The sequence below is a fragment of the Neopelma chrysocephalum genome, unplaced genomic scaffold (assembly GCF_003984885.1).
Source record: "Neopelma chrysocephalum unplaced genomic scaffold, ASM398488v2 Primary Assembly neopelma1_75, whole genome shotgun sequence".
In the NCBI taxonomy this organism is placed as follows: Eukaryota; Metazoa; Chordata; class Aves; order Passeriformes; family Pipridae; genus Neopelma; species Neopelma chrysocephalum.
The window spans coordinates 6532489-6547597 of NW_020897736.1; the positions used below are offsets into that span (position 1 = coordinate 6532489).

The following is a 15109-nucleotide window of genomic DNA, read 5'->3' on the forward strand; positions in this document are numbered from 1 at the left end:
GTGTCCCGCAGAGCCCCCTCCCAGCCCGGCGCCCCCCGCCCGCCCCCGTACCTGGCGGCATGGCCACGGCCACCCCGGGCAGCCCCGCGGGGAGGGACGGAGCGCAGCCCGGCTGCCCCTCGGCGCGGAGCCAGGCGGACGGAGGCTGCCCGGGAGGGATTCCCCCGCCGGACACAAGGGTCGGTTCTGTCCCGAGCCGCCGCTGGCACGGCCCAGGGGAGCGGGGATGCTCCGGCCTCCGCGAGCGAGGGAAGTGCAGCTCCGTCCCAGGCGGAGCGGGAGAGCGAACACAGCCGCGCTCAGCAGCGCCCAGGTACAGCCAGCCCAGAATTCTACTTTAGAAAGCGACGTGCTGCGCTCGCAGCCCCGCACCGCCGGGCCCTAAAGGAAACCAAAGCACCTTTATAGGTACAAAAACCAGCAGGCAATTTATAACTGACATACTAATGGTGTATGGGTCTTCTTGGGGGTTCTTTTCTTTTTTTTTTTTTTAAGATATCTAGGCATGTCTCCCTAACACTTTCTGCTGACTTAGCTTAGTTACTGCAGAAACCCAGCTTCAAAACTAGACATCGACAGAGGCAGAGTCAAAGGAGCAGTGCTTACTCTCCCACTGCAAGGACCAGCTCCTGCTTTTTACTGTTGTGGCAAAGTTATGAGACCCAAATTCAACCTCTCACTTTGAAATTCACACCCATCTGATCTAAGAACTACCACTGGACTTGGAAAGCAATACAGGCTCCACAGGTAGTTTCTGTGCCTGACCTCATTCTCAACAGCAGAGTGCCCACCATCAAAGAGGCCCCTTACCCTTACCCAGCGCTGGAGTACAAATGACTGCATTTGCCACACAAGAAATTTCAGAGCTGAAATAGCTGGAGAACTCCACAAAAAAGGATATAGAGAAATAAGTTAAATGGGCTTAGACTAGATCATCAGTTTGCATTCACGAGAATAGACCTAAGGGAGAAAACACTTTCCAAATGAGAGCTATCAAGGTTGACGGCTGAACGAATAACCAGAGGAAGCAGATACTTTGGGTCTCTATTTCTATGTTTAGCACCATTTAGAAAAAGCAAATACAATACAGAGTTTATAGAAGATGTGTACAATGCCAAGCATAAATACAGGTTTGGGTATTTAGAGCTAAAGGGCCAGTGCCCCGAGCAGAGCACAAGTTACAGGAATGACATGGAAGAACAAAGAACAAAAACGCGGCAGAGGCAACACAGGTAACAGGCCTCCATGTGAGTACAAGTTAAATTTATAACAGTTACATAAATTTTAAAAGGATACATATTAGACTCCTTGGAAACTGCCACCTTTGAAGTTGTAACAAATATTCTTCTCTGGCTTTTTCAAAGTGCAAGCACCAGACAACTACTGATAGTAAACAGATGTACCACACCTTACCTTCCTGCAAACATCATCGGTGGCTGTACTACATGAACACAAATGGTCAGTCACACAGGAAAAATGGACAGAGCATCCCCATCAACAATAAAACGTTAGTGATAGCTCACACCCTTGGAAGACCCGTTGCATAATTTATCCAGGCACACAGAGCCATTTTTACAGTGACACCTTGATAGCTCTAAAATATGCCTAACAAGTTCTTGTAAAGGCCCACATTATACATTTAAATGACAGAGTGTTAGCAGTTTGCTGGAACAGACTATTTTATTTTTTTTTTAGCCCAAAATTTGTTTTTCATAACCTCACATCATCCCCTTTCCCATCATTTAAAAACTCTGTTCTAACCCTTTTTTCTTTTAAAAAAATGAGGACCTGAAATCCACTGCCATGGATTAACTGCAGCTTCATGACTTGGCCACATTTATTCAATTAATAGTTCTAAGGTTGACCAGCAGTGTTCTGAAATGCCTGAAAGTGATGCTTTGATAAAAGTTTACAATATAAAGCAGCTCACTATCAGGGTTTGTGTATAGCATATGTCAGAAAATTATAAAAAAATCAGAATTAATTTAAGAACTACTGGATGAGAACTGGGCTACAAGGAATATTATTTAAGGGACCAAACAGGTAAACAAATCACTGAATTAAAATAGTGGTAAGACGATCCATACCAGTGGATCAATGATAGGTCATTAACATTTTAATTAAGAGCAAAACATCTGTGTTACTTAAATGCAGATTAACTTCACAAAGCAAAACAGACAATGCAGAAACCAGATTAGCGAGGCACCTCTGAGAATTAGTTAAGCAGGAATTCAGGCAAATATAAGATAGTCCAAGTGGAAATTCATGTTCATCCAGAACACTGTGAACTCAGGCTGCATGTGCAGAGACCACAGGACACACACAATAATGCTGAATTCGGATCTGGGGCTCTCATTAACAGAGGAATACTGATAAAATGCAAAGCAACTGCAAAGACAAGTCACAGAATGGCTGCAGGTGTTGAAAAAGTAGTCATCAAAGAAATCAGTTTATAGGGAAAAGGTTAAATGTACGAGTTTGTATAAGTAAAAGGGTAGCTATAAGGGGTCATAAGGACAAGAAACATTGCAGGCTAAAGTTTCAGAGCAACACAAAGTTCAATGTAGGTATAAAAAAAACCAGTGCCCAATTAGGCAAAAATCCCCCAAGTCACTGCATTGACAGGCTGACTCAAAGTTACCTTGACTACCTGTACCACAGACAGCAGCTTTGTTTCCCAGGGCTACAGTCTCAGGAAGAACACACTGAAAAAAACCCACTGTGGATTTATGAAGGTACAATAAATATAATATAAAATCAAACATGTATCTGAACATTTATTTAAAATACAGAAGGGAAGTGGTGAGCTTGAGGTGATGAATAGGCAAAACTTGCCAGTTTTGGCTGGAAGAGTCACCAAGACAATAGCTAGGGGCCCTGCTGCCTGGGACATTTAAAACTCCCCAACTAGACAACACAGATGCACAGATCCAGAGCCTAAGGACCCAGATGATGTGGAGCTGGATGCATGTCCTCATTTCCCTCCACTGTAAGTGAAAATACCAGTTTTTCTCCTTTTGCAGAAATAGGGCCAAGGCAATAATCAAAGACAATACACACTTGCAGCACTGAAAATTAACTGCTGGCCTATTATAAGGATTCGTAACAACTGTGCTCAAACATTTCTTCCAGGCAACGAATCATGATTTTTCATTACTTCAAACCAGCTGAACACCATTTAAACATAATCTCTTTTACAACTGATTTACATACCCAGGTTGCTCTATCAAGAAATCTGTATTTATACTTCCCTTGTGTATGAAAACTATGCACCAAATAAGATTCAAAACTTGAGCAAGCTCTAATCCATGCATCCTTTATTCCATTACAATCACTGTGTTGCATTGTAGCAACAGGACACGAACTGCAATCAATCGCGATCAATTTATACAACAATCTGAGGCTTACAGTACATTTAAGGCCTTTAAATTTGGAAAAATTAGACCTATGCTAGCAGTGTAACAATTTTTAAGTGTTTTGCATTTCTGATGCATAATCTGTGCGATTCCAGTGTCAAAGAATCAAATTACTTCTAAACTAAAAAGATCAGCTCAATGAAAATTTAGTTACATAATTCATCAAAACATAAATGTGTAAATTTTTTTTTTTTTTTTGTCCTGGAAACTTTATAAAACTTTAATAGCAAAATAATATAGGGATAAAAACATATTTTAACAAAATGTATTCAATCATATACAAACCAGAATTTTGCAGTTTATTGTAACTAGACTTAAATTAAAACTACCAATTAAGAATCTATGCACAATGTAAATTCAAATATGTACAGTACTTTTAAAAAGTCTACAGGAATGCTTTACAGAAGGAAATGTCTGTTATGGCTATTATTCAGACAATCTGAATATTAAAATGAGTTTTCTAATAGTAAATTTACACACTTATTTTTAAACAAAAGCAATTTTGTCCCTAGATCCTTTAAGAATATTCCAGTTATGCTTATACAAGTAATGGAGAGGTCGTTACAGAGTTTAGCCCCATATAGTAGTTTGTTTATTTTCAGGTAAAAGTATATTTAAATAATTTACTTGGGAAGATCAGTAAGTTAACAAAAGAACACTAGAAGGGAGGAGGGGGAACTTCATCACAATAACTTTCCAGTTACAATACCACAGCTAGAAACTTCACAGAGAAAGTACTCCCTTAGATTGAACCCATGATTGTTCAGAACAAGCTGTAGCTCATAACAGTTGTGTTCTCCACACTGAGAACACTGGGGGAAAAAGTCTTTGTAGGACAGAATTATAAATGATCTGAAGTGAGACAGAGAAAACTGATCTTCGATTAATACAGCACTAGGTAAAAAGTGTCCCCATAAGCAGCTAGGATTCCCACTTCCTTCAGGGCAACGAAGCTAAAAATTGTTGGAATTACAGTAGTTGACCATATTTGTGTGCATTAGTAGAATCATTTCCAGATATAAAAGACAAATTTCATCAGATGTTTGATTAGAACACCCTCAAGGCAGGGCATTTCTTCATAGTATAAAGCTATTACAGCTATCCAGTTAAAGCATGTGCAAAAACAGGTAATTTCTTCCGTTCACAGTAACTGAGGTAAAATCAGGTAGGCTTCTTCAGGAGTTGGGGAGTTCGTGAGATATGAACTGTTTTAGTCTCTCTAAGTACTGTGCATAAAGCTCTATGTCATTATGCCCAGCCCCTTCCACCCAGAGGGGCTCCACCGCTCGCGGACACCGCTCGTACATGGCCAGGCCGTGCGAGAAATCGATCACCTCGTCTTCGGTACCGTGGATGACCAGCACAGGAGAGGTCACTTTAGAGATCTTGTCAATGCTGGGGGAAGGAAAAGAAAACACAGCTCAGTTTGGGGCTTTAACTTTCATACCATTAAACGATTGATACATCCAGTTACCACTGCACGTTTTTTTTTCAAATGGCTGCAAATTGTCGGAGTTGTGCAAAAGTGATGTGGGACAAGTCTCATTCCCAAAATACAGGTGTAAACAGGAGCCTGCACTGCCATCACCACCATCCCACCAGTGCTAACAACATGAAGTTTGAATGGGCAGCATGCAAATAAGGTTTGGCACCAAAAAGCCCCCACCAAAACAGAGGGTGTATCTATTACAAAAAACACTGTGAGGCAAGTGAGATTCCATGGGACATGCTGCAAACCTGGACTCTTCATATTACACATTATCACTGTCCAATTTAACAGCTTAGAAACTAATTAACTACATTCCAGTCATAAGATTTCATTTAAAAAAAACCAAACAAAGCCTTGGCTCATGAGGCTTGAACCTCTCTTTGAACCCCCAAATTAGACAGATTCAGCTAAAGTGGGTGGAGAAATGAATATTGGTAATATTTGATTTGACAGAAGGACAAGTCTATTTCTTTATCCTACCTAATAAAAGATGTTCGGATTTTCCTGCTCCTGAATAACACTGAGGCATGCAATTCTGGCAGGACTATTGATTTTACAACATGATCAAGACTGCTTAAAATGATTTAAAAAATACAGATGCCAGCATATGCTGTCTTAAAAACATGTTCAGAGAAGCTTTATGAAACTATAGTTACCTAAACACTAAGATGTAAACTGAAGCACTAAGCCTCACACATACAAACCTCAGCATTCAGTATTCTAGAGAACCGCCACTGGTATTCCAGTAAACATCTGAGTGTAAACACATTTCTGCCTGTCTCAATATTTCTCAAAAAAAAAAAAAAAGCAGGATTCAAGTCATTTAAGGTGCTATTTAAAATTAAAATGTAGCCTATTTCACTTTTCCTGTCTGGAACTTGACTTGTGTGCAACTATGCTGCATACAGGAAAAAATCCCAACATAAGAGAGGCCTCAGAATAATGCAGATTTTGGGTTTCTCCATAATTTTCATCCCCAAATTAATATCATAGCTAAATGTAAACTGCAAATACTTTATATTCAACATGCTATATAAACTGAAGTTTTAAGCCCATGGAAAAGGTCTATCCCAAAGTTCCACAATGTGACAGATGTATCAGCTACATACAGCTACAGAGATATTTATGCATAATTTTCATGGCTAGATACTAAGTTCTCATTTATTGTAGGAAACCCCTTTCACTTCAGTATTCAGATAATGAAACTATTTTTTTTTCACATATATTCACAGACCATTAAGCCAGATAATATTTGCATTTTGCAGAAAATTGGAAGGCGTCCCATTGCCAACTCAGCGACTCATAAAGCAGTATTTAAACTGCACATTAGCCTTACTTAGTATTCTCAGCCACACGACTCTGCAGCTAGAAAAATCTACAGAGACTGAACTCTCACAGAGTCCCAACATAAAATGCACATAATAGCAATTCACTGTAGGTGCACACAGAACTATTTTGCTTCCCACCGTGAAGACAGACAGTTGAGCTGCACACATTCATAAAGTGCACTGCTGTTTATTTTCACTGCTCCCAGTACCAGGGAAGTCAGACTGACAGCAATGAAAAGCTCAGTAGGGCAAGAACAAAATACTCAAGTGCTACAGTACATCTGTTGTCACTGTTCCCCCTTCCACTTTTTCTTTTTAAAACTGTTATTTGATTTGGCTGGTAACAGCTAATCACTGTTACTTCTGTAATCAGAGCTATTTTTAAGGCTTTGTTTTTTCCTGCTCTCGCAGAAGCATTTGTAAATATTGGATTTCAGGTTTGAGGATGATGAATGAGTTGGAGTATAAGTGCTTCAAATTCTGTCTGCACCTCCAACAATTTAATTACTTAATTAATAACCTGTTTGGAAGAATTCTAAACATGGGGACTGGACATGGATACTGTGAGAGCCACTATGACTTGGTCACCATTCCCTCCAGCTCTTCTGGCTAGAGATTTGTACCTACGGCCTCCTCCACCTTCTAATTTTGATCTGTTGTAACCAAAATAAAACAAACATAAGAAATGCTATAAATATTCCTTACTACACTTAGTGCAAGCATGACCTGAAGCAAAGCCAAGTATTGCACAAGACTTCAGTGGTTGTTTTGTCTTCTCCCTTCCATGGACCACCAAGGTTTTTATCTGTGCCTCCCCTCCTCGCCCCGAGGTCTATATGCCCTGCTACAGAGAGACTGGATTCCCCTCTCATATTCTCCCATAACTTAAACTGAGTTCTTAAAGATTCCTGGAATATCTGCTGTTCTCAGGACCTCTACTATTCCCAAATATTTGGATACTCTAATTTAGGTCTGCTGCCATTGCTCTTCCAATGAAACACAACGCTATAAAAGCAACTGTTTTATCCTAAAACCAGTTGTATATAGTTTTCTGTATGTAAAATATTCGAGAGCTTCTTAAAACAATCTCAAAATCTTCCAAACCAGGGACAGCAACTTACTTTGCTTTGGTCACAAACATCAGGATATTACACGATCCCCATCAGGGAGCAACAAATACAAGTCTTGGTATCTACCTGCACACTAGCCCCTTTTAAACACCTAAAGAGCATGCTGAGTATAGAACAACTGTCTTTGCAGCATTTATACGTACCTTGGGAAAGCATCAAAGCAATAGGTTTTCCTAGTGTCAGGAAAAGCTACCCGTAATCCAGACATCAAGGGAGAATGAAGGATTACTGCTGCACACTCGTACCGAGATGCCAGGTCTACTGTAGGGACAGTACCAATACTCTGACCATACAGGATGATGTTCTCAGGACTAACACCATACCTGTAGAGAAAAGAAAGATCCCTTTGAAAAAGACAAAAAAAAAGCCAAAACACAACACATTTCACATCACAGAAGCAAAAACCAAACCAAAGAAACTAAAAGAGTATCCCCCCTTTCCTCTGTAGCTCTTTAAAATCTGTTTCTAGGAGACATGAACTTATACATCTAAATTTTAAAGCAGTCCATTAAAGTAAATAATCAAAATATTACAAAGGTTAAAGAGAACTGTCCTCAAAGAAGGAATGTCAGTTTGTTCCTTAATCTTCACCTTCTTTATCAACAGCTCTTGTTTTTCACTCCACAGCACAGCAAATCAGACCTTCCCCCTATCCAGAGTCACTCTCAGAAATTTCAGTTGGATGTTCTAGGTGCTAAAGACCTTTTCCACCATTAAACACTATAGTTACTCCTCTGCCCACCTTTCCTTCCATGCAGTTGGAACAAAAACTCAAAACTGCCTTGTTAGCGTAGCTGAAGACAGCAAAGACAGGTCTGTTAATTTTTCCAATTTCTGATTAGTATAAGTTATTCCTCATTTTTCTTTTCCAGTTTAAAATGTGTCAAGTTTATTTTGTAACTATAAAGATACATCATTCCACAAAATTCAGGGTTCACAGGGAGTCCTGGATGACTCTGATATTCCTGTTTAGTCTGTAATACTGTCCTAGCCTGTGGGCTGTTTCATACTGCAAAAAAAACTGAGGATGAGACTAACTCAGTTTTCACTTGAAGTATGCAAAATAGAAAGGAATTTGGAAGGGGCACAGGAGGAGGTGACAGTGGATAGGAAGAAGTGAAGAGTATTTGGCCACCACAACTTGTTAGAAAAGCTGCAAATCAAAGCTGTTACTCAATTATAAAATATTTACCCAGAAGATTTTTATCTGTAACTCCACTTCCTACTGCAAGCTGTATAAAGAATAATCAAGTGCAGAAGAGAATGCATTTCTAGTAGAAAATAATTTGTGCAGAACATGTCTTTTTGCCTGTCTACACTGTCGACAGTCCTGCTGTCACTGACAATGAAAATCAAACCCTACAGTTTAGGCCATACCCCCGTGTCTCTGGAAGGTTTCGATTTCCTTGCAAAGCTGCTTGCAAGGTGTATGGTCAGGCCTGGAGAGTACTCAGCTTTCAAGCATGAAATGGTTGATTTGGTATGTGCAGAAGAGAAATTACAATGGAAGAATAACCAATTAATAATTAAAATTACAATTACAATAGAAGAATAATCCAGTACTAATCATGCAATTACAGGCTGTCAAGATTGCCTCGTTTTATGATGAAGTATAACTACACTGGATTGTAGCCTCTGTAAAACTGAATTTTTCTTAGTATTTCTACACTGCTGAGCATAAGGGTGCTTTTGGCATCTACCATAATATGAATAAGCAACTGTATAAAAATATCTCCCTGGAGTAAAATTTTATCCTCTTGGTAACCAAGCAGCAGCTCACACTGGTGGTCTATCACCACAGCCACGGCCTGATGTTCTTAAAGAGATCTTGTGAAGCTCTTCTAGCAGATTTTTTTCCCCTCCCTTAGCGTTAGATATAGTCCAGCACACAGTGGAGCACAGCTGACTCAGTTATGAGATCTTGGAGCAAAGTCTTGTCCTCACAGGCTTCGTTCCATGTGCTGGGTGGGGAGGGCTGCAGGCACCTCCGAAGGCAGCACAGGCATCCAATCTGCTGATGGACCAGCTGTTGCATCGTATTAAAGACAGGCAGAAATGCATCAACATCAGGGAATACAAGAAAACAGGACTGAAACAAGATCTTCTGTGTGGCACTTCAGTGGAGATGGAATGATATATTAATGCTGGTAGGTTTTGCAATACCATCCTGAACTCCAGTGTCGTGACAAGCATGAAGTTCCCTTTCTAAAAGGTTTACAGTACAAGCAGAATATGGAAACAGATGTTTGAATGGGAATCACCGAATAACAGGACAGCATAGGGTGGCAAGAGAATTCAACACATACAATTGCCTAAGTACAGCCATTTTCTTCAACATTCATCTGCTTTGGATTCACTCTTTTTGATGTTATTTTGTTTGAAAAATCTCAATTTCTTAGGATGCCAGTTAAAGTCAGATACAGTTTGCAGAGTCATTAAAAAACCCAGAGATCTCTAAACTTGAAGTAGCCCTTCATCATTAAATAAATGCTACAACTATTCAGCATCCAACTCCATAGAAAGTCAATGTGACAACTTTGACAAATGAAATAATCATAAGAGGGATTAGGACACTGAGTTAGTGCATTCTTAGCCTATCATTACATCAATTGTCTTTTCTATTTTTGTATTCCTACTGACTGACAACTAAAAGAATCTCTGGGACTGTTTTATTTAGGGACAGTCCAACTTTCCAAGACAGACGAGTTACTGTAACAGATTTGTCTTTTTAAGCCCTTCACCATTAGGCCATCAATCAACAAGTGAGACACTAAGCTTACTGCAAACATCAGCAGAAACAGCTACATGTAAAATTTATTTATTGTGAGGCCAAAGGACACAGGACAACTCATAAGTGAGGGCCATGAATAATTGACCTGTGCAAGGTCCTCAGAGCTGAGGGCCAGGGCTTGGCTCCGTGATCCTCTGCGTCCTCCCAAACGCTGCCCAGCCGGTGACTCAGCAAGCACTGCTCAGCTGGGGTACAAACCGACCTGGGGACTTTATCTTTAAAATACAACATGCTTAAAGCAAAGGCTGGGTCCCTCCCTCACTCTCTGCAAACTTCCTTGCGGTATTAGATCCTTGCACAACAGGAACAGTGATACAGAAAGTGAAAGAGAAGAGAGGCAGAGCAGACATGGGTGAGAAGGCGGCAATGAAAGCATAACTGAGCAACAGAGAAAAATGGAAAGAATATGATAGAAAAAGGCAAAAGACACTCTGGAAAAAGAGGAATCCGGTTACAATCTGCCCTCCTATTAAGGAAGAAAGTCTTTCCACCAGCTAAACAGCAGCTCCTAAAAATAACTTCCTTGAAACACACAAGCTTTGGTCTCTGTGGAAACAGAGCTCCATCTGACGGAGCGGGAGAGCCAAGTTAAATTTCTGGATATGCTTGGGCACTTCTCCTGTGGAGCCCATCGGAGAGTTCTAAACAAGCAGGGCAACACTGCAACATGGAAACCAGCCTCCAGCACAGCCAAAGCAGAAAATAACTCAGTGGGCGCATGCAAAACACCGATTTGAAAACAGGGGGAAAAAAAAAAGAATTAGAAAAGATAAGCATGCTTTTTTCCCAGAGGGAACTCCATTACTGAGAACTGCTACATAAATGATGCAAGCACTTCTGCTCCCCCTTACCCACAAACACTTATCAGGTGGCAAAGCTCAAAGCTCTCCAGCCTATTCCACTCTCAGTAACCCATGAGTACATTGTGTGGCTTACAGATTACATTTATGTGTGTAGAAAAAAAAAAACAAACCAGCAACCTTCACAAGCAGTACAGTTGTACCTACAACTTCAGGCCAGGTCTAGGAAAGGCCCCAACACACTCTACAATTAACAGTCACAGTACTTATTTTCCACCCCCCCATGTTACTGCCTCAATTTACACAAATTAGGTTTACCAGCAGTTCTGGTCTCCCCATGCCAGCATGAACTACGTGCACCAAAGCTGGTTATTAAGAATCCACACCCCAGACTCTTTGCTTACTGCACAGAGTAATAGGAGACCTCAGTCACGCCAGCAGGTCAGTGGGACAGAGGAGACTGGGAATATTGCTGACAGTGAGTAAAGCGAAGGAGGATGGGACACAATTACTTGTAGTTCATCTGCTCGGCCATATGGCTGTGGTTTGGGCCATGTCCCTCCTCAGTTTCCTCATATGACATGGATAATGGCATCTACTGCCACTGCACAGTACTTAATGTTTTCTGGCTGACAGCACTATGTACAAACTATGTATTATCATAAAGCACCTTTAATTATAAGCATAAGATACCAAATCCCTCCTCCCCCCCAGGGCTTCAGCTTCGAGCGATACAGATGGAAAGTTTACCACTGCTATTTTTACTCTCTCCTTACTCAGTTGAGAGTGCCAGTGGAATGCTGCTGTGGGACTACAGACATGTCACACAGCTGAAGCCCTGCAATGCTCACGGCCAAAGCTACAGCATCTGTGCCAATCCTCAAAGGTGCCAAATACATATTCAGTAATGAGGCCAGTTCTTTTTTCAGCTTACTGAAATCTGGGAAGTTAACCACACCTTATATTTTCAGTTTGAATTCTTATGCTTCTTGGTGTCCCATTATCCCTTACCTGAGCTGGAAAGCATATAGAGCAGCATGGATATAGCAACAGCAACAAATTAGTTTTCAAGATCAGCCACAGAAACTATCCAGGCAGAGCACTGTGATGGCACAAAACCCATTCCATAACGCTGTTGAGACCTGCTGTTTAACTGCTACTAAACTAAGGCAGCGAGTGATGGTCAAGCTCTTCCTTACAACACAGTACATAAATATACAAGGCCAGGAAAATGAGGTAACCAGCTCCTGCATTCCTGCAATGGGACTGAGTTTGAAACCAGGCAATCCACTCTCCAGCAGAACACCAATGAAATCATTCATTTCAAAGACAAAGAAAATACAGCACACACCAAGAATGACACAAATCATGTCACATTTGAAGGAAATAGTGACTTCTAGAGTACCTTTGCTAGAACACACGTCCTCGGTTCTTCATAACCTATTCAAGTCTGTTTCTGCGTGTTTATACAAACCCATTTGTTACAACATTCTATTTATCCCCTTTTCAAAATGCATTATCTCCAAATTTAATAATCCAGAGGAATTTAGATCGCTTTTCAAGAAACGCAGATAGGTTCTTCTCCATCATCATGATACACTTCCGTAAAATATCCATGTACATTTTCAGAAATAAGTGGCAATTTAATCCGCTATGAATCTAAAAATCTAATTTTGGGGATAGAAAGAAAAACAAAAATCCTCAATTAAGTAAAAGTCACAGATGCAGATTGTGTACCTTGAGCATGACTTTATGCTGTGAACCTTTTATGTTAAAATAAATCAACACTAGCAGTTCAGCCAATAAAGATTATTGCAAGAAATTTACCATATCAGAACAAAACACTGAATTTTGCATTGTGCTTCAGCAAGTACCACTCCAGCATGTCAGCCAGAATACCATAGAAATTACAGCAGATTTGCAACCTAAATGCCAACATTAAATTGAGAGGAAGGCATTAGATTAAGGATTTTTGGAGTTAACCATAACAACAACTGTCAAATGAGAAAAATCAAATTTCAAGATTCACAGGAAACCCTGGCACACAGCTAGAGTTCCTGTGCCAGTTTCTCCAGTTTCCCTGAATTCACACAAACATAGGTCTAAAATTCCTCACTGTTTTACTGACACTGACTCTTTAAATTATGAGATGCCTTCCTCCTCCTCTACCTCCTTCCTGTCCAAGTCTACAAGCACTATGAGATTTCACTTCAGGTACACAACACTTTCTTTGATTTCACATTTTCACGTGTAAGAGCCAAAATGGTTTGTACAGTATTCTGGCTTATGAAGCTGCAAAAAAAAGAGACAGATTTTTTTGGCATATATCCCAGCACACTGTCACAGGAGCAGACAAGCAATTCCACAAATGTGTTCACACTCAAAATAATTTAAATGGCTGCCAGAGAAATTTAATCAAGGAATCTGCCACACCAGAGAGCCATTTGGTTATGCTATGGAGAAACCCCAGTGCCAACCAGTATAGGCTAACTAATGCTGGAGTTACAGAATGAACCTATGACTCTTCAAAATGCCCTCTTAAGGGCTATTTTCTAAATTATCAGCAAATATTACACTATTACAGGCTTGCTGGATTTTGTGACTGGAGCACTAACCCAGTGATGTACCATCTCTTCATATAAATAAAAGGATCAAGTGGAAGCAACTTTTAGGCACTTTTTAGGATGATCCTCTGCAGTACAGTAACTTAATTATACCAAAGCATGAATCACTTCAACTGGTTCTTGATTACTGCCTTGTGACTATCAATGATCTGTTATCAAATACTGAGAACTGTGCTCAAAGTTCAACCCAGTCCCAACAAGGCTATTGAATATCACTGGTGAGCTCAAGCAACCATGACAGAAGCAGGTGATCCACACACTGCTGAGCAGTGGAGCAACTGCAAGTTTGCCCTGAACAACCACATAAATGATATTTCATGGCATTCTCTAGTACAAGCTGTAATGAGATTACATTTTAAATTAACCGAATTATGCTAATCTGCACTGAGTAGCTTTGGGGTGACAGCTGGATGTCTTTTTTTTTTTAATATAAAATCCAAATAATACTGGTCCGTCTAAAAAAATTGCTCCTTTTTCAAATATAGCCTTAAATCACCTTGTGTTCATCCACCTCAAACATAGGCTCCTGAGGATGTCACGTGTCAAAGTGGGAAACACCTTCCCTAACTCAAGTAAAGCTGCTCAGGACTCAGAGCAAAACCAAGTGCTCTTGAACAGTAAATCCACTTCCACTCTTTTTTGGCCCCTTGCTTTACCATTATGAGGAAGTTCCTTTTCCCCCTTCAGCACCCATTTTGTTGGAGGACTTCATACCACACCACAGCAGCACTTCCAAGTGCTTATCTTGCACCACACATTTTTGAGCCAACTTACCATCACCACCGTACCACCAGCCCAGAGCAGCAACCTGCAGGTACAGATCCAGTCTGGTCTCTCTTCTGTCACTCATAAATCAGGCTCTAGCACCACAACCACTTACAGTTAATGATCTCACAGCAGAGATTTTTTTTTTTAACAACTGCAATCAAACTGCATCTATCCGTTCTAAATTTTGAAGCATTTTTCAAAAATAGGAGTCAAAAGTGAAGTGAAACATAAGAGCATTAAAAAGATTCACAGATAGCACACATCATCAGCCAGGAAAGAAAACCTCTGCAAACTTGTGTTCTGGAAGAAATCTCTTCCAAGCTACCTGAACAGTAACAAACTGCTGTGATACAAAAGGCAGAATGGGCATAAAATCAGCAATCTGTGCTTGCAGATCTCTTTGGTATGTTTTTAAGGAGCTAAAAAGTAAAACCCACTTGTTTTCTCTTGTACTGAGAACCCAACTGTATTTATAACACAACTTTTCACCACCACAATAACCCAGGATACTCATTTTGGTGTTTGGTTTATGATAGATTGCTCATTTGTCTACCACATGAAGTATCAGTTTTATGTATAAACAACAAACAGATTTGGAACAGTTGCTTCCGCTTGACTGAGGGTTTGTTGGGGTTTTTTTTGTTTGGTTGTTTGGGTTTTTTTCCCTAGATAGCAGGGAATGAGGAAACAGTTTTCATTAAATGTGCATTGAAATTTAAGCAGGAACTTGTGCCATGGGCATGAGTTTGTAATAGAACAGAGT

At 40.3% G+C, this 15109-nt stretch overlaps 1 protein-coding gene across 1 annotated transcript in view; it reads right to left on the bottom strand.

Annotated features, from left to right (window-relative positions):
* Positions 1-3295: 3295 nt before the first annotated feature.
* Positions 3296-15109, bottom strand: part of ABHD17C (abhydrolase domain containing 17C) — a 28944-nt gene continuing 17130 nt past the window's right edge. The window contains exons 2-3 of the mRNA XM_027688384.1: positions 7507-7686; positions 3296-4811 (exon numbers count right to left, since the gene is read on the bottom strand). Of these exons, the coding sequence (XP_027544185.1) occupies positions 4592-4811; positions 7507-7686 (400 nt within the window). The 3' untranslated portion in view covers positions 3296-4591. The remainder of the gene's footprint in view (positions 4812-7506; positions 7687-15109) is intronic.